Source organism: Prionailurus viverrinus, chromosome A1 (genome assembly GCF_022837055.1).
Source record: "Prionailurus viverrinus isolate Anna chromosome A1, UM_Priviv_1.0, whole genome shotgun sequence".
NCBI classification, from domain to species: domain Eukaryota; kingdom Metazoa; phylum Chordata; class Mammalia; order Carnivora; family Felidae; genus Prionailurus; species Prionailurus viverrinus.
Genome location: NC_062561.1, coordinates 132,324,790 through 132,343,421, shown reverse-complemented (window position 1 = coordinate 132,343,421; position 18,632 = coordinate 132,324,790). Strand labels below are relative to the sequence as shown.

General features: G+C 37.5%; 1 protein-coding gene across 4 annotated transcripts in view; it reads right to left on the bottom strand.

The window, feature by feature from the left end:
• Positions 1–361: 361 nt before the first annotated feature.
• The window catches only part of RNF180 (ring finger protein 180), a 205,054-nt gene continuing 186,783 nt past the window's right edge, over positions 362–18,632 (bottom strand). For all 4 annotated transcript variants that reach the window (XM_047877739.1, XM_047877757.1, XM_047877749.1 and 1 more), the window contains one exon: positions 362–639. In XM_047877739.1, coding sequence (XP_047733695.1) covers positions 440–639 — 200 coding nt within the window. In that variant the 3' untranslated portion in view covers positions 362–439. The remainder of the gene's footprint in view (positions 640–18,632) is intronic.

The following is an 18,632-nucleotide window of genomic DNA, read 5'->3' as shown; positions in this document are numbered from 1 at the left end:
GATTAGTTCCCAGGAAATATAACTTATCTTTAATGCACATAATTTGCCTAAGAATAAGTGGTGATTGGCTAAATATTTTGTCAATAAAGATACTATCTACCCAGATTATAATTTTGTTTTGTATTTTTACAAGGAGGGGAAACCTCAGTCTTTACAATTAAGTATAAAACTGGTATTGTAAAATTAGAGCCCATAAATCCTAAACCAAGAGGAACTAGGAAATCAATAGTGCATCACTGCTAAGTGCTAGACAGACTAGTTCCTGAATAAACCTTAGTTTGTTACATGAAAAACATTAATAAATAAGTCCATTGTTCTCAGAATTTCTGTAAACACCAACAATTTATACAATGCACCATTATAAAATCTCATTTTAAAAATGTTTAATTGTTATCTACATCATTTGTGATTGTTCAACTGTAGTCAAGTATGAAAATTCCTAAAATGGAAAGAAAAAATAGCAAAGAAAGCAAAAAACAATGAATCCAATGACCCAGTTCACTGAATAAATATAGATGATCACCATATCCATGTCAAACCACCATCCGCGGCTGTCATCCTCAAAGTGCAGATAATCCATTCTATGTGCACCATGTGGGAACTGCCTCCTTGTAACTGGGGCTGCACGTCTGTGGAAACCTAGAAGATGTATGAACACATCTTAATGCTCACTGAATTCAGACAAATGCTCAGAAAGGAAGCTGCATTATGAATACTGGTACCATGAACAGAGGGTATCTTGATTCCATTGAGTGGTAGATTGTATTCCTGACATTCCCCGCCCTGTCGCCTGGCCCCCGCCAATGATAAGAACTAGGAGAAGTCTCTTCTAGTTAAGGGTTTTTAGGGCAGGAACAGTAAAATTAGCAGAGTATGGGATATGGAGTCAGGAGACAAGCCTTGTTCTGTCACTTTCTTGGGCAAGTTATTTGATCACTTCGGGTCTCCCAGTTTCTCATCTACACCATCTAATAACTTGATTACCTTTGATCCTCACAGATTTTTAATTTTTTTTTCACATGAGAGCATTTTCTAAGTTTAAACTTGTTCAGGTTTTATTTTCACAAGTGCTCTCTGTAACTTCTGGTCACTAACTTAACCTTTTATCTCTATTTATTTATTTATTTATTTATTTATTTATTTTTGGGACAGAGAGAGACAGAGCATGAACGGGGCAGGGGCAGAGAGAGAGGGAGACACAGAATCGTAAACAGGCTCCAGGCTCCGAGCCATCATCAGCCCAGAGCCCGACGCGGGGCTCGAACTCCCGGACCGCGAGATCGTGACCTGGCTGAAGTCGGACGCTTAACCGACTGCGCCACCCAGGCGCCCCAACCTTTTATCTCTTACTGTAAGAAGTTCATTGTTATTTGAGCAAAATTCGATGAAAAAAATGTCTCATTTCAGCAGTGAATAAACTGCGCAGACAAAACAGTAGGCCTTTGAAGAAATTTAGCTTTAATTTTTATAAATTTTGAAGCGTGGGCCTACTTAAGGAAACTGGTATATAAAAAGGAAAACTCAAAAGTAAGTGATAATGTAGCAACCACCTTGAAGAAAATACATGGGAGACGTGAATGTGGAACGTCTGGGCTAAATCGAGATGCTACCAGGTACTTGTGCAGTGGACGTGATTCTATTCCCAGTCTGAGAGTGAGTGAGGCCTCCCTACTTTTCACTTATAGAAAATAGTTGGTTCTTTGTTAGATTCCATTACTTTGTGTATTGATTGGCTCTACCTGGGTTTTCATGCTCTTGACTGCTCTTTGCAGGGTACCTCAAGAGAGATGTGAGCTCTAAAATGAAAGCACTGCTTAAGAACATGGGAGAAGGAAAAGACAATTCCGATAACATGGGAGTGCATAAAGAAAATCATATAAATGAAAACAACGGAAACAGGAAGTACCATTTTACATCTCATTAAAAGGTATTTTAAAAATATAACCTCCTTATATGGTTAAAGTCACATCAGTGGTTGAAAGGAAGACTGGATGAAAAATGCAACCAGTCAGTTATTTTAGTGAACTCCAAGTGCTAGCAAATTATAAAACTAACCAACCATCAAACATACAAAAAAATACAAACAGACCAAAAATCCCCTACTATATCCTTTTGCCTCCCAGGGCTCTGAAAGTGAACTATTTGCACTATAAGAAGACAACTGGATCTAAACAAAAGTGTTTGGTAAAGGGACTAATTATACCAGGAATTAAATACAGTCAATTAGCATTTAATAATGGTAGGTGTGAGCGTGTTTGTATGTGACTGTGTGTTTGTCAGTGCTTATGTGTTTCGGTTCCAGAAAAACCACTGGCTTTAGCTAAAGAAAACATCATCTGTATAAATAAAGGGACCATCTAATAGAAACACCATGGGATCTTTCCCAGGCAGTTGGTGGCTCTTCGATTTCAGTTTTCAGCTGGCATTGTTTGAGAGCTACCTTACAGCATAAGGAAACATGTGTGCAGGGGGACTTGACACAGAGTGCATTAGACCTTCTTTCGGGGGTGGGGTCCTAAATGCAGAGCATTTTGGGAAAGCATAAACTGCCCAAGATGGTCCAAGTGCTGAGTCCCAATTTTAGCTGATCAGGCCAAATGGTCATTTGCATTGTGATGTGTTTATTTTGTGGATCTTTTTTGTCCGTCCATTGAAGGCAGTTGCCAGGCAGTGCCTGAGGTCGAACATCACTAAGACTGCAACACCCTACGAGCGCCAGGAGAATGTCTTGTAGACAGGTGGATCCTGGTTCCTAATTCTCAGGTCAAGGTGATGAGAGGGTGACAGGATCATTTTGTGGCAGCCTGGTGTTTGTACCGTTGGGTGAGGATATCCTTGTAGATCAAAGCCCCTGGGGCCTCAGCCTCAAACGCAACTACCAACAACCCACTATCCAGCAAAGTTCCACCAGGGAACCAAGCCAGGGACCCCGAAAGCTCACAGATATGTATGGCACAGGCCACCCATTGACAGTACAGGCTCCTGGACTTGAGATTCCTCTGGGGTGGCTGGTGGTGGACTCCAGTGTGGCTGCAGCCCCATTTCTAGCTCTGTGTAATACACACAGAAGTGCCGTCCCCAAGGGTACAGAGACCTTCCAAACACTCTGACACAGCCTTCCTCCTACTTTATTAAGGGAGCCATTCTTCCACATGGCTCCCTAGACAACGCTAAAGTCCCATTTGTTCTGAGGCCACCCTGGCCAGGCATGTTTCAGACATTATAGCCCACTATGTTCAGGCAGTGTAATAGACACTTGCACTCTGTCTACAGAAGCTTTGGGTAGATCTGTACCTATAGAGATCTGAAAGAAGGACAGGGTAGGGCAAGGGAGCTGTGGAAGGATTTTAGGACTAGATCTATATCTACAGAGAGATACATGCAATAGACCTCAAGGGAGGGCCTCAAATAAGGAAATCTAAAATTTCTAATCTCCCAGGGTACAACATTAATATTTTGAGGCGGAATGAAAAACCAAGGAAATAAACTGCCAGTACCCACCTTAAAAAAGTGATAGTTCTTTTATGACTAAATGAAATATATATCTTAGAATTATTGTATCTCCTTGTGAAATGTTGTCCTTTTTCTTTTTAATATGTGCATGGTAATTATTTACAGCTTGAATATTTTGGTAGTTGCTAGTAACTCTGGTGATAAAGGTTTTCTTAGTCTCAAGCTTGAAGCAGATTGTGGTTCACCATTCTTAACAATGGAAGAAATGTTAAAAATTAGGCTCTAGATCAGGCTGCTTATTCTGATGGCAAGGTTACACTCACTTGGGTATTAGTACAGTTATTTAAAGTCAAATTTCTTGGATGATGGACAATTCTAGATTACTGTTTATAGGTTTTATTTTACATTTTAAAATAAAAATTGTACATATTTAAGTTGTAAGACATATTCCATATAAAGGCACGTAAAAGCCTACTCTACTGGCGAATTTCCAGTGTCTCTTCTCAGATGTATGATCTGCAAATATTTTCTCCCACTGTAGTGGTTGCCTTTTCATTTTTGTTGTTTCTTTTGCTATGGAAAAACTTTTTAGTTTGAGGTAGTCCCACTTGTTTATTTTTCATTTTTTTCCCTGAGTTTTGTGGTTATAACCAAAAATCATTGCCACAGCTCATGTCAGGGAACTTAGCCTCAATGTTTTCTTGCAGACTTTTACGGTTCCAGATCTATTTAACTTTTTTTGAGTAGATTTTTGTGTATGGTACAAGATAGGGGTCCAATTTCATTCTTTTGCATGTGGCAATCCAGTTTTCCCAGCAACATTTATTAAAGAGACTATTGTTTCCTCATTGTGTATCCCCGGCACCCTTACTGAAAGTTAGCTGGTGGTATAGGTGTCTATTTTTATGCCAGTACCACACTGTTTTGATTACTATAGCTTTGCGATAAAATTTGAAATCAGGAATTTTCTTTCTCAAGATTGCTTTGACTATTTGGGATTCTTTTATGGTTCCATAAGAATTTTAGGATTGTTTTTTTCTATTTCTGTGAAAATGCCCTTGGTATTTTGATAGGGATTGTGCTGAATCTTTATATTGCTTTGAGTAGCATGGACTTCTTAATATTAAGTTTTCTAACCAATGAACATGGAATAGCCTTCTATTTAGTTGTGTCTTTTCCAGTCACTTTTAATATTTTCAGTGTTGATTTATAAATTATATTTACTTGCATTATGTGGATTATAAACATAAAATTTTAAAGGATGAGATAAAGGTGAAATGATATTTTAGAATAAATTAGAGGACCATAGTTCAAATATATTTTTAATAATTTATGTTTTTTGGCTAACTTCCTATAATATTTTATATTATAATTAATTTTTATAGCTGAGAAAATGTTTACACTAGGATGATGTGTCATCCCCTCTACTTTTTTTGTTTGCCTTATTAGTATTATCTCTAATCTGATTTCTTAATAGAATTTTTTAATATTTATTTTTGAGAGAGAGAGACAGAGAGAGAGAGAGAGTGAGCATATGAGCAGGGGAGGAGCAGAGAGAGAGAGACAGAATCCAAAGCAGGCTCCAGGCTCTAAGCGGTCAGCACAGAACTTGACACAGTGCTCGAACCCACAAACTGCGAGATCATGACCTGAGCTGAAGTTGGACATCCAATCGATTGAGCCACCTAGGTACCCCTTAATAGAATTCTTTTTAATTAAGGCTCTTGTCTACTTTGTGCTAGTAGTTTATCTGAAACTATATATATATATATATATATATATATATATATATATATATACACATACATACATACTGTAAATCCATTTAACTGGGCATATGCAATTTTCAACATATTGTAACACATAGAAAACAAACTAATGAAATCAATCTTTCTGTGTTACCAGACTTCCAGTTTTCCTCAGTTAACATTACATACCATCATAACATGTTGGTATAGGATAGAGGGGAAGTGGGAAGAGTTTTTCTCACATTCAAAAATTATCCTAACACATAACCCAAATATTCCTAAAGTAGTTTATATACGTTTTCAAAAACTTCTTCACAAATAGAGGCTGGAGAACAGGTAACGTTGTTAATGGAAATTATTATTATATGTAAAAAATAAGTGATTTTTCTGACCTAAAGGATTATTTATAAACCTTAGATGTTTCAGATTCAAGTTTCACTTGTTTGGGTCAAAGGAATAATGGTATTAATGGAATAGCTACAGAAAAAAGTAGAGCTAAGAGTAGACATGGCATGAAAGATGAGTAGAGAGATCATCTATGCTATTCTCCAGGACAGTGTCTGTTTACCCTTGTTGTCAGGATATAACTACTAATAGTTCCCCTTTCATTCTTCAGGTAGCCTCATTTGTGCTAATTTCCAGCTTTGAATACCAGAAGGTGATGGTGACCCAAGATGGCTCAGGGCAGTAAGTTCTTTAGGTATGGTGGATAATGATCATTTCTTGTTTAATATTAATTTCTTAAAATTTTTTAAGTGGAGAGTTAGTGAGTAGGTCTTTATAACAATTTTGGAATTTCCAACGCTATAAATTAGATGAGATAATTGCAATTTTCTCAATCAAAATCTGACGAAAAGAAGATCAAATTATAGATATTGTTACTTGGTAAGTATTAGGTACATTATGACATTAGAAAAGTTGCCATTATACTAACCAGTGATTAATTACTGATTCCACTGTAAAATGATCATAATGAGAGGGCCTAATTCATTGGGCTATTTTGAGGATTAGGTGAATTAACATACATAAAGCATAGGCCTGGTCCACTATGAAGGCCTGGTTCAATGACTGGTAGATTTTTTTCTTCTTGTTAGGTTGTTATTATTATTATTACTCTGGCTATTACTCTTCTTAGGAGAAAGAAGCTACCTTTTGTTGCTAGAGCTTGTTCTTCATATTACATCTATCTTTTCTGATTCAATCACTGATGGTTCGAACAAAATGGTTTCTATTTCCTTCAAGTATGAGTTGATTTTCTTAAGGCAGTGGCTAACTTTAAATAGAATGTCAGAATATCAGATACTGAAACTCTGAGATCTAGTCAATATTTATAGAGTGTGTATTTACTATCTGTTAGTGGCTGAGGGTTTAAAGATATTTTAAGACATAATTCCTGTTTTAAAAAACAATGAGTCTTTTTAAAAATGTTTCTCAAGCTTCGTTTTTAAATTATCACCTCCATAAGGGGAAAAATAAATTAAATTTAAATTCTAATCAATAAATTAAATTAACTTAAATCTGATTTCTCCCTAATGAGAGAAATTACATAGGAATGAATACATTTTGTCAGGTGGAGTTGAGATTTTGAGGGCCACAAACTAATGCATTATCTAGGATTTTTTGGTGCCCCCCAAACCAATTTTTGCCCTCATTTAACATGCATAGCCTAGAAGATAATACACCTAAAACCATTTTGACAATACTCAATGTAAATGTTGTAATATAGACAACTACTTTATTCCAAGAAAGTTTGGATTGGGATTAATAGCCTGAGAGGCTTCTGCACCAGGAATTCACTTTTACATGAACTTAACCACAACCTACCACTGGTGATAAACCAGTAATGATTAGTTTGGTATTAGACATGGTTTAAAGAGTATCTAATAATATTACTACCTTCTAACTATGCTATTTTTAAAGTAAAAAAACACAATAAAGACATAAACTTCAACTCTTCCCCCCCCACCCCGATATTATAGTGGGGGAAAAAAAAGCACAGTGCAGGGAAAGTCATTCTTATCAAGAAATCAGAAAATTTGGATTCTTGTGCCAATATTAAACATACTCGTTTAGTCAAGTCAAAATAGCTTTCCTGTATCTTTCAAGATATTCATATGGTTTTCTTCTTTAATCTGTTAATGTGATGAATTCACACAGATTTTTTTAAATGTTGAATAATTTTAAAAAATCTACTGAAGTGATAAAGTGATAGATTTTCTAATGTTTCATCCTTCCTTTCATACCTAGATAAATTCCTTATATTCATGATATTTGTTTCTGTACACTGATGAATTCAGCTTTATGTATTTTATATGGAGTTTTCATGCGTATGTTTGTAAGGATGATTGGTGTATAATTTTATGTTTTATGTTATGTTTGCCTGGTTTATCATGATTTTATTGGCTTCATAAAATGTCTTGGCAAACAGGTGACAATTTTACATGGGTCTCTGTGTATCTGCATATCTTGCAAACAGAAGTAATAACTGCCTTTGTTCTGTACTATTTTTTGAAAGATATTCCTATAGCAAACAGTTTTGGCAGATAGTATGTCTCCCTCTGGGAAGGTGTGATTTGTAGCCTTAGAATATAGCATATTTAATGCTGTTATAAAAGAATTGAATTTTATAAGCTCGGAGCTCCATGTAACACACTCCACTTTGTGTGTAGTTATCGCCTGGGCCTACCTATATGCTCTGTGAGAAAGAGGGCTCAGGTGCCCACCACAAATTCTGCTGTTTTGGCTACTTCTCTGAGTAATAGACCATCCTTTGTTTCTGACCCAGAAATCTTATGCTTTTTGCAGGCATCCATGAAACTGGAAGACTAACCTGTTAGCTTGCAAATAGGGTAAATCTTAGACCCTTAAGGGTTCTCAACATTGACAATTTTGTGCCCTTTTTACTGTCTGAAACAATGTGCATAAAATTAAAATCTTGATGGTTTGGTAAATACAGCCTGTAAAATGATTTGGGTCCACTGTCTTTTTAGGTGTAGGGGTAAATTTTTAAATACCAATTCTTTATTAGTTGGATCAATTTATTAGTTGCTGGTCTGTTCATGTTTTCTAAGTTTTTCTTGAGTTGGTTTTGGAACTTTTATGTGACATTTTCCATTTTATCCCAGTTTTCAAATGTATTGGACTAAAATTTGCACAACTGTGGTGCATTTAGGGCTCTTCACAAATAATCTGGTCTCCTTCTGAGTACGTGGTTTATTGTGCACTTCCCTGCCCCTTAGAAGTTAGGCATGGCCGTGAAACATTACCAATGAAAATGATTGCTCAAACAAAATACTGTGCATCACTTCGGGGTACAGCATTTATCAGTTTGAGAGGCTGCATCAGTCTTTTTTCCTCCTCCACAGCAGCCACCAATATACCAGACAGAGGCTGCTCAGCTGTCCTAGGTCCTAAAGCTTAAGATTATGTCCAGCAGAGTTCTCAAGGGGAAAATATTTCAACATTACTATCAATTCTAATTGAAAATCACAGAGTAACCCTTAAAGCTACCAAAAAGAGAAAAAGGGTAATAATCACAAGAGTTGAATCTGACTTCTTTTCTTTTTTTTTTCCTACACATGGAAAAGTCCCCTTGGAGAAATGTCAAACTGTTTAAAATAGTGAGAAAGGACTGTGAAGAAAATCTGCAAGTCACAATCAGGTTGAGCAAGTGTATAAAGAAGAACTAGGATTTCTGAATCTCAAACAGGTACTTCTGCCACTTTATAAACTCTACTTTATAAAAACAGTTTTACCCCAGAAGGATTTCTCCCATGTCCTAGAAGATAAAGGCTATCACTTCCTGCCTCCCCCCAAATAAGTTTCAAATTTACATTCAACATCAAAGACCATAAAGTAGGTTCCATTATTTTGAAGATTCTTTCAGAGACATAAAGACTGTGAACAATTATCTCATACATCTTTTTCAATTTTCAGCAACTTTCACAGTGCTTATACTGGGCACTAAATATGTTTGTTGAATGGATGGATGAGTGAGTGCCTGTATATAAGGAAACACATCAGAAAATAGAATGAATAATTAGCCTATTTTTTTGAGAATGGCTCAAATCAAGACTCCCAAATATATTTTTAGCTGGAATGGAATATTATTAGGAATGTATTTGAGATACATTTTGTAGTTCTTAAGAAAAAATATCCTTTAGAGGTTACTTCAGAGAGCTTTGAAATTAGTATGTGTTCTGCACAGAAGTTGTTTGTGTGACTTGTCATGTATTTCTGCCCAGAGCTGCACATAGACAATCAGGGGGCACTTGGTTGGTTTGTACTCTGTATCTGGCCTTGGGATCAGAACTGGTCCTTCTGTTCCTGATATCAAGAGGGATTAACTTGTCATCACCTCCTTGAGCCAGACCAGGCTGGCCCCGTGGGATGCATCAGGGAGGGAAGAGAAATGTGCACATGCCCAGGCTCCTAAGACTGTGAGATACGTAAGAGAAACAGAGAGAAATTAAAAAAAAAAAATCCAGCTCCCTCAGGACTGCAGTTAGGCAAACTTAATGACTAATCACAAATCATACATAGGTAGTATATATATAATGCCCTGGAGGAATAGTTGGTTGGAAGTCTCACCTGAGGGGAGGCCAGTCTGCCAAGCACCCTCAGTGGGGACTCCAACCTGGCTGTTCACCACGGGGCTTCTGCAGCCAGAAGGCTGGATGCTGTGAGTACCTGATTTGATGCATTAGACAAAGCCTTCTTTGTTCTTCTCTCCCTCTTATGTTTACTATAATTGTTTAATTCCTTTTATTCCCTTTCCCTTGTAATTAATAAAGCTTTCCTCCATGAAACCAAAAGTGCGGCCATCATGAATTACTATTACTCAGAGCAGTATTTAAAAAGGAAAAAAAATCATCTGTCATATGCCAAGCATTGGGTTAAGCCCTCAGATAAATCGGTAAGCTAGATGGACACACTGCATGCTCAGAGTTCAATGCTCAGAGTTCATGCTGACTTATTGGTTCTTACTTCACTGCAGTAAGCACTGAATTCATCAACACTTTACAAATAAGGAAATTAAGGTTTATGGAGGTAAAGTAATTTATATTAAGATTTGAACCTAGTTCTTTCTCTCTCATTTGGGGACAGCTTGAGTCCCAGTTCTGCTAGTTAACAACTATGTGATCCTGAGCAAGTTACTTCACCTTTCTTACTGAGTTTCTGGAGTTGAAGAATGAGGACAGTAAGATACCTTCCAGCTTCACCCATCTTACATCTTACCCATCCTACAGCTTACATGTAGTTAGATGCTTTAAAAAAAAAGATATGTGTGCTATCCTTCATGTGTGATGGGACAGACAAAAGGTTGAAGCACGGTATTTTACTGCTCTGTATTATCCTATTACATAAGACGTTTGTAGTGTCAAGTTGATTGATATAAATAGGCCTTAGCAGAGGTGGAGTGATATTTTTATAGTCAAAGTTGGTATAGAGTTACTCTGTTAATATACTTGAAAAGCTAATACACAATGGGTTTCAAATGTCATCTTTATCTCCTATATTTTTTTAGGATACCAGAGTCAAATGTATAAATCCTGCAGAATCAATTATTTTTCTATTGAATAAGTTAAAGTACACTGTGGATTACTTATAATTCTGTAACACTGGTTTGATTTTCAGTATACAGTTGATCCTGTATATAGTTGATCATATACATGGATGTGAGCTGTGTAGGGCCACTTCCAAGTGGATTTTTTTTTCCAATAACTATACATATAGGCATGTATTTTTTAAAATATTTTTTTAATTCTCAAGTTAGTTAACATACAGTATCGTCTTGGCTTCTTGAGTAGAACCAGTGATTCATCTCTTACATATGACATGCAGTGCTCATCTGAAGAGTGCCCTCCTTCATGCCTGTCACCCATTTAACCCACCCCTCCACCCCAATCAACCCTCATTTTATTCTCTGTATTTAAGAGCCACTTATGGTTTGCCTCCCTCTCTGTTTTTATCTTATTTTTCCTTCCCTTATGTTCATCTGTTAAGTTTCTCAAATTCCACATATGAGTGAAATCATATGATATCTTTCTCTGACTAACTTACTTTGTGTAGCATAATGTAAGTGTATTTTCTTTTCCTAATGATTTTCTCTTGCTTACTTTACAGTATGAATACAAGATAGAATACATATACAAAATACGTGTTAATAGATTGTTCATGTTATCATCAAGGCTTCTAGTCAACAGGTTATTAGTAGTCTGGAGGAGTCAAAAGTTAAACACACATTTTCAACTGCATTTTCAAATGTTCAAGGGTCAACTTACCAAACCAAATCATAAAAATATTTAAGTTTTTGTTTCTGTTAACCAGGTAAAAATGAATACCATGATTCCTTTTTAAAAATATTTTTTATTGTGGTAAAAAATATATAGAACATAAAATTTTCCATTTTAACCATTTTTTACTATACAACTCAATAGCACTAATTACATTCACAAAATTGTTCAACCATTATCACAAAGGGAAACTTTGTAGTCACTGAGGAATAATCTCCCAATTTCCTATTCTTCTCAGTCCCTACTAACCTCTATTCTGCTTTTTGTCTCTATGAATTTGCCAACCCTAAATATCTCATATGAATCAGATCATAGAATATTCATATTCTGTATCTGGTTCTTTCATCCAGCATGTTTTCAAGGTTCACTGATATTGCAGCATGTATCATAACTTCATTTCTTTTCATGGCTAAATAATATTCCCTTTTATGTATATACCACATTTTGTTTATCCATTAATTTGTTTATAGATACTGGGTTACTTCCCTGTTTTGGCTATCATAAATAGTAAGCACTGAGATACAAATATCTATTCAAATCCCTTCTTTCATTTCTTTTGGGTGTATATCCAGGAACTGAAGTCATGGTAATTCTGTATTTAGCTTTTTGAGGAAACTCCAAAGTGTTTTCACAGTGGGATGCTTCATTTTACATCCCTACTAGCAATCTATGAGGATTCTTATCTCTCTATATCCTTCTCAACACTTATAATTTTGTGTTAAAATTTTTTTATCATAGCTAGTCTAGTATGTGTGATTTCATTGTGGTTTTCATTTGCATTCATTCTCTTAGTGACTAATGATGTTGAGCATCTTTTAATGTAGTTACAGATTATTTGTACATCTTTGGAGAAATGTCCATTCAAGTCTGCTGCCCTTTTTAAAACTGGGTTGTCTTCTTGAGTTCTATATATATTCTGGGTATTAAGACCTTATGAGGTAAAAGATGTGCAAATATTTTCTATTTAGGTTGCCTGTGTACCTTCTTGATAATCCTTTGATGCACAATATTTTTAATTTTAATGAAGTTCAATTAATTTTATTATAGTGTTCATGCTGTTGGTATCATATGTAAGAATTCAATAGTCATGAAGATTTACTCCTATATTTTCTTTAAGAGCTCTAAGGTTTTAGCTCTTATATTTAGGCTCTTGATCCCTTTTGAGTTATTTTTTTGTATATTATATGAGGCAGAGGTCCAGTTTTATTCTTTTGCATAGGGAAATCTAGTTGTCTTAGCACTATTCACTGCAGAAGCTACTCTTTCCCCATTTAATGGACTTAGTTTCGCACCCTTGTCAAGAGCCAACTGGTCACAGACAAAAGGGTTTATTTCTAGATTTTATGTTCCACTGATCTCTATGTCCTTATGCCAGTATCACAGTGTGTCGATCACTCTAACCTTGCAATACGTTTTGGAATTGGGAAGTGAGAATCCTACCAAATTGTACTTGTCTTTTAGGATTTTATTTTTTGTTGTTGTTATTCAGGGCCCCTTGAATGCAAATGAAAACCACACTAGGATCACACCTACTACAATAGCTCTAAAAAGTGCTATTATAATCTTGGTAGGGATTGCACTGAATCAATAGATAGTTGTGGGTAGTAGTGATATCTTAATATTAAGTTCTCTAATCCATGAGCATGAGATAACTTTCCATCTATTTATGCCATTTTTTTTTTTATTTCACCAGTGTTTTGTAATTTTTAGTGTACACATTTTCCACAGCTTTGGTTAAAATTTTACATATTTAGTCTTTAAAAAATTTTTTTTTTCAACATTTTTAATTTATTTTTGGGACAGAGAGAGACAGAGCATGAACGGGGGAGGGGCAGAGAGAGAGGGAGACACGGAATCGGAAACAGGCTCCAGGCTCCGAGCCATCAGCCCAGAGCCTGACGCGGGGCTCGAACTCACGGACCGCGAGATCGTGACCTGGCTGAAGTCGGATGCTCAACCGACTGCGCCACCCAGGCGCCCCGAAAATTTTACATATTTAGTCTTTTAAAAGGATGCTTACAATAGTGTGAAATTACTTTCTTAATATCCTTTCAGATTGTTCACTGTTGATGAACACAACTGATATTTGTGTGTTGATCTTGTAACTTGCAGCTTTGCTGAATTTTTTATTAGCTCTATAACTTTCTTTTAGATTCTTTGGGATTTTCTATCTATAGGATTATTTCATTGCTGAGTAGAGATAAATATAATTTGTCCTTTCCAATTTGGAAGTCATTTATTTCTTTTTCTTACCTAATTGCTCTGGCTAGAATTTCTAGCACAATATTGAATAGCAGTGGTGAAAGCAGGCATCCTTGTCTTGTTCTTGATCTTAGTGAGAAGGCTTTCAGTCTTTTGCCTTCAGTTTGATGTTACTTATGAGTATTTCATGTATGCCCTTTGTTATGTTTAGAAAGTTACCTTCTATTCCTAGTTTTCTGAGTTCCTTTAAAAAAAAGATGTTTGAGGAGAAGGAGTTCGTTAACATGGCAGAGAAGCAGGGGGACCCTGGGCTTTTCTAGTTCCTCAAACACAGCTGTATTGAGGTAAGATCACTTCGAAGATCCAGGAGATTGATCTGTGGACTGGGCGAAGGAGCTCCATGGTTGGAGGGAGAGAACATGGGAGGTGCAAGGTGCATGGAAGTGAACTGGGGGAGAGAAAATCAGCAGAGCTGTGGAGGGGAGGGAACACTTTCACGGAGAGACAAAAGGGAGAGAAGGGGAGACGGGCTAAAAGAGTGCAGCATTGGGTTTGCACAAGTGAAAAACCTCTCTGGATCATGGACTGGGGAGCAAGGAGTACTGAGTGTTGCAGGGGTTTTTGCAACGAGCATTTGGAGCTCAAACTCTGATGTTTTCGAAGTATGTGACTTTGAGTTTCTCTGGAGTGTTGCTGTGGCATGTGCTCCTGGGGAGGAGGGACTGGTGGCCCTGGAGTGCATTGGTGGGGTGTAGAGATCTCCGGGGTGCACTGGGAGAGAACACTCCCCTTCTTGGAGTACTTTTGTAAGAGGGTCTATTTCCTCCCCAAGGACATAAGACCCTGTAGGCACCAGCAAAAAGCCTTTCATCAGCAGAGGATAGGCACACACAGAGGAAATATAAACTTTGCAGCTTTTAGTGCTACTACCCCATAGACCGTGCACACTGTGCAGGTGTGGGACTGTTGCTCAGGGACAAAGGACTTCAGACACAGTGTGAAGAGGCTCTGCGTCAGAGAAGGGGGTGCATCCTTTAAGACTTGAAGTTTTGAAATCCAGCTGCATGCCACAGAAAAAACGCAGACTTGTGGCACAGGGTGAGCTGCCTGCCCTTGTTAGTCTGTGAAGGCTGCCAAACAGCAGGGGGGGTGATGTCTAGGAATGAGAGATTGGAGTGGTGCTATTTCCTCTCAACACCAACATGGGGGGACTTCAGAGAGCAATGCAGAAGCCCGACTCGCTTACACCAAACCCTCCCCGCCCTCCCCATGCCTGGCAACTGCTTATTTACTGGGGCAAGGCTGACTCTGAGCCAACACAGCAGGCCTCTCTTCTAGAACACCAGCACAGCCAGAACCCTGCACGCACCAAGTATACTGAGAATCAAGTGCTTCAAAACGACACCTGCATTTCTGGTGGAAATAGGACTGGGTTGACTTTTTTTTCTTTTTTAGTCTGAAATCAGGCTCATAGTTTGTTGTCTTTCTCATTTCCTTTTCTCTTTTTGGAGGGGATCAGTCTTCTTTATTCTGTTTCTTTGGAATTAGCCTTCAAGTTTTTTGATTCTCTGTTTTTTGTTACCATCCTTTTCTCTTTTTTTGGGATAAGAGTTTTTCTCCCTTTTTTTCCAGGCTTATTTTAACAAACAAATCAAAGCACACCTAGTAAAACATCTGAACACTCCCCATTGCAAACAAGGAAGAACTCTGCAGAGGATGGACCAGTGGGAAAGAGCAGCCAAAACGCAATAGCAGAGTGCACACAGCATACACCAGAAACACTTCCTGAAGTTCCAGACACTGGACAGTTTGTGACTCCTTTTTAATACAGCATTCCTCTCAGGTATAGGAAACACAGCAAGGAATTCTCCCCAAAAGAAAGGTCAAAAAGAAATCACAGCCAGGGATTTGCTCAAAATAGATGTAAGTAATATATCTGAACAAGAATTTAGAGTAACAGTCATAAGATTACTAGCTGGGCTTGAAAAAAAGCATAGAAAACACCAGAGAAAGCCTTGATATAAAGATTAAAGACCTGGAAACTAGTCAGGCTGGATTAAAAAATGCTATAACTAGGGGCGCCTGGGTGGCTCAGTCGGTTAAGCGGCCGACTTTGGCTCAGGTCACGATCTCGTGGTCTGTGAGTTCGAGCCCCGCGTCGGGCTCTGTGCTGACAGTTCAGAGCCTGGAGCCTGTTTCAGATTCTGTGTCTCCCTCTCTCTGACCCTCCCCTGTTCATGCTCTGTCTCTCTCTGTCTCAAAAATAAACATTAAAAAAAATTTGAAAAAATGCTATAACTGAGATGCAAAACCGACTAGATACAGTCACAATGAGGACTGGAGAGGAGAGAAGAGGTGATACAGAAGATAAAATTATAGAAAATAACGAAGTTGAAAAGAAGAGGGAAAGGAAACTATTAGATCATGAGGGGAGACTTAGAGAATTTCATGATTCCATAAAATGAGACAATATCCATATCCTAGGAGTCCCAAAAGAAGAGCGGGGGAAAAAGAGGCAGAAGGTTTATTTGAACAGATTACAGCTGAGAACTTCCCTAATCTGGGGAAAGAAACAGACATCCAAATCCAGGAAGCACAGAGAACTCCCATCAAAATCAACAAAAACAGGTCAACACCCTGACATATCATAGTAAAACTTTCAAAATACAAAGATAGAGGATTCTGAAAGCAGCCAGGGACAAAAAAAAATTCTTAACCTAGGGGTAGACACACATAAGGTTAGCAGCAGACCTGTCCACTGGAACTTGGCAGGCCAGAAGGGAGTGGCAGGAAATATTCAACGTGCTGAATGGGAAAAATATGCAGCCAAGAATTCTTTATCCATCAAGGCTGTCATTCAGAATAGAAGGCGAGATAGTGTTTCCCAGACAAACAAAAACTAAAGGAATTCGTGACCACTAAACTAGCCCTGCAAGAAATTTTTTTTGTTTTTTACTTCGGAGAGAGAGTATGTGAGTGATGGAGAGGCAGAGAGAGAGAAGGAGACAAAATCCCAAGGAGGCTCCACACTGTCAGCGCAGAGCCTGACGCAGAGGTCGAACCCATGAACTCTGAGATCGTGACCTGAGCCAAAATCACGAGTCGGATGTTTGAGCCACCCAGGAGCCCCAGTCCTGAAAGAAATTTTAAGGAGGACAGTTTGCGTAGTGAAAAAAAAAAAAGTCCAAAGCAACAAAGACTACAAAGGACCAGAGACGTTCACCAGCAAGACCAACTCTACAGGTAACACAACGGCACTAAATTCTTATCTTCAATAATCACTCTGAATGTAAATGGACTAAATGCTCCTATCAAAAGACAGAGGGTATCAGAATGGATAAAAAAAAATAAGATCCATCTATATGCTGCCTATAAGAGACTCATTTTAGACCTAAAGACACTTCTAGATTGAAAGGTAGGAGATGGTGAACCATCTATCATGCTAATGGATGTCAAAAGAAAGCCAGAGTAGCCATGCTTATATCAGACAAACTAGATTTTAAAACAAAGCCTGTAACAAGAGATGATGAAGGGCATTATATCATAATGAAGGGGTATATCCATCAATAAGATCTAACAATTGTAAATATTTATGCCCCCGGCTTGGAGATTATGACATGAGATACCACCTTATACCTGTCAGAATGGCTAAAATTAACTCAGGAAACAACAGATGTTGGCAAGGATTGTGGAGAAAGGGGAGCCCTTTTGCACTGTTGGTGGGAATGCAAGCTGGTGCAGCCTCTATGGAAAACAGATGGTGGTTCGTCAAAGAATTAAAAATAGTACAGCTGCTGGGTTGTAGGGTAGTTCTACTAGGTATTTATCTGAAGGATTCAAAATGCTGATTTGAAGGGGAAAATACACTCCACTGTTTATAGCAGCGCTATCAAGAATAGCCAAATTATGCAAAGAGCCCATATGTCCATCGACTGATGAATGGATAAAGATGATGTGGTATATACGTATATAATATACACACATATACATGTACACATATATATATATGTACACACATTTATATATATACATGTATATGCACAATGGAATATTACTTGGCAATCAAAAGAATGAAATCTTGCCATTTGCAACAATGTGGATGGAAGGAGAGCGTATTATGCTAAGTGAAGTAAGCCAGAGAAAGAAAAATACCATATGATTTCACTCATATGTGGAATTTAAGAAACAAGACAGATGAACATACGAGAAGGGAAGGAAAAATAAGATAAAAACAGAGAAGGAGGCAAACATAAGAGACCCTTAAATTGAGAACTCAGGGTTGCTGGAGGGGTATTGGATGGGGGATGGGCTATATGGATAATGGCATATAAGGAGGCATTAAGGAGGGCACTTGTTGGGATGAGCACTAGTTGTTATATGTAAGTGATGAATCCCTGCGTTCTACTCTTGAATAGAGTAGAATGTCCAATACTTTTTATCCATCAATCAAGTTAGTATTTCCCCCCCTTCATTTTGTTAATATGGTATGTTACATTAATTTTCTTTGAATCACTGAACCACATTCCTAGGATAAATACCATTTTGTCACAGTCTGTAATTACTTTTCCAGTACTTTTTGGAGGAGTTTTGCATCTATATTTATGTGAGATACTGGTATACTCTTCTTGTGATGTCTCTACCTGGTTTTCATATTTGGGTAATGCTGGCCTCAGAATGAGATGGAAAAGTGTTCACTTCTCTTCATTTTTCCAAAACAGCTTCAGAAGGATTGATGTTACTTCTACAAATTTTGGTAGATATAACAGTAATGTCATTTGGTCCTAGACTTTTCTTTGTTGAGATGGTTTTGATTATAGCTTCAGTTTCTTTACTTGTTATAATTCCGTTGAGATTCTTCTATTAATCTTTGAGGGAGTTTGGTTAATTTTTTTCTATGAATTTGTCCATTTCAAGCAAGTTATCTAATTTCCTA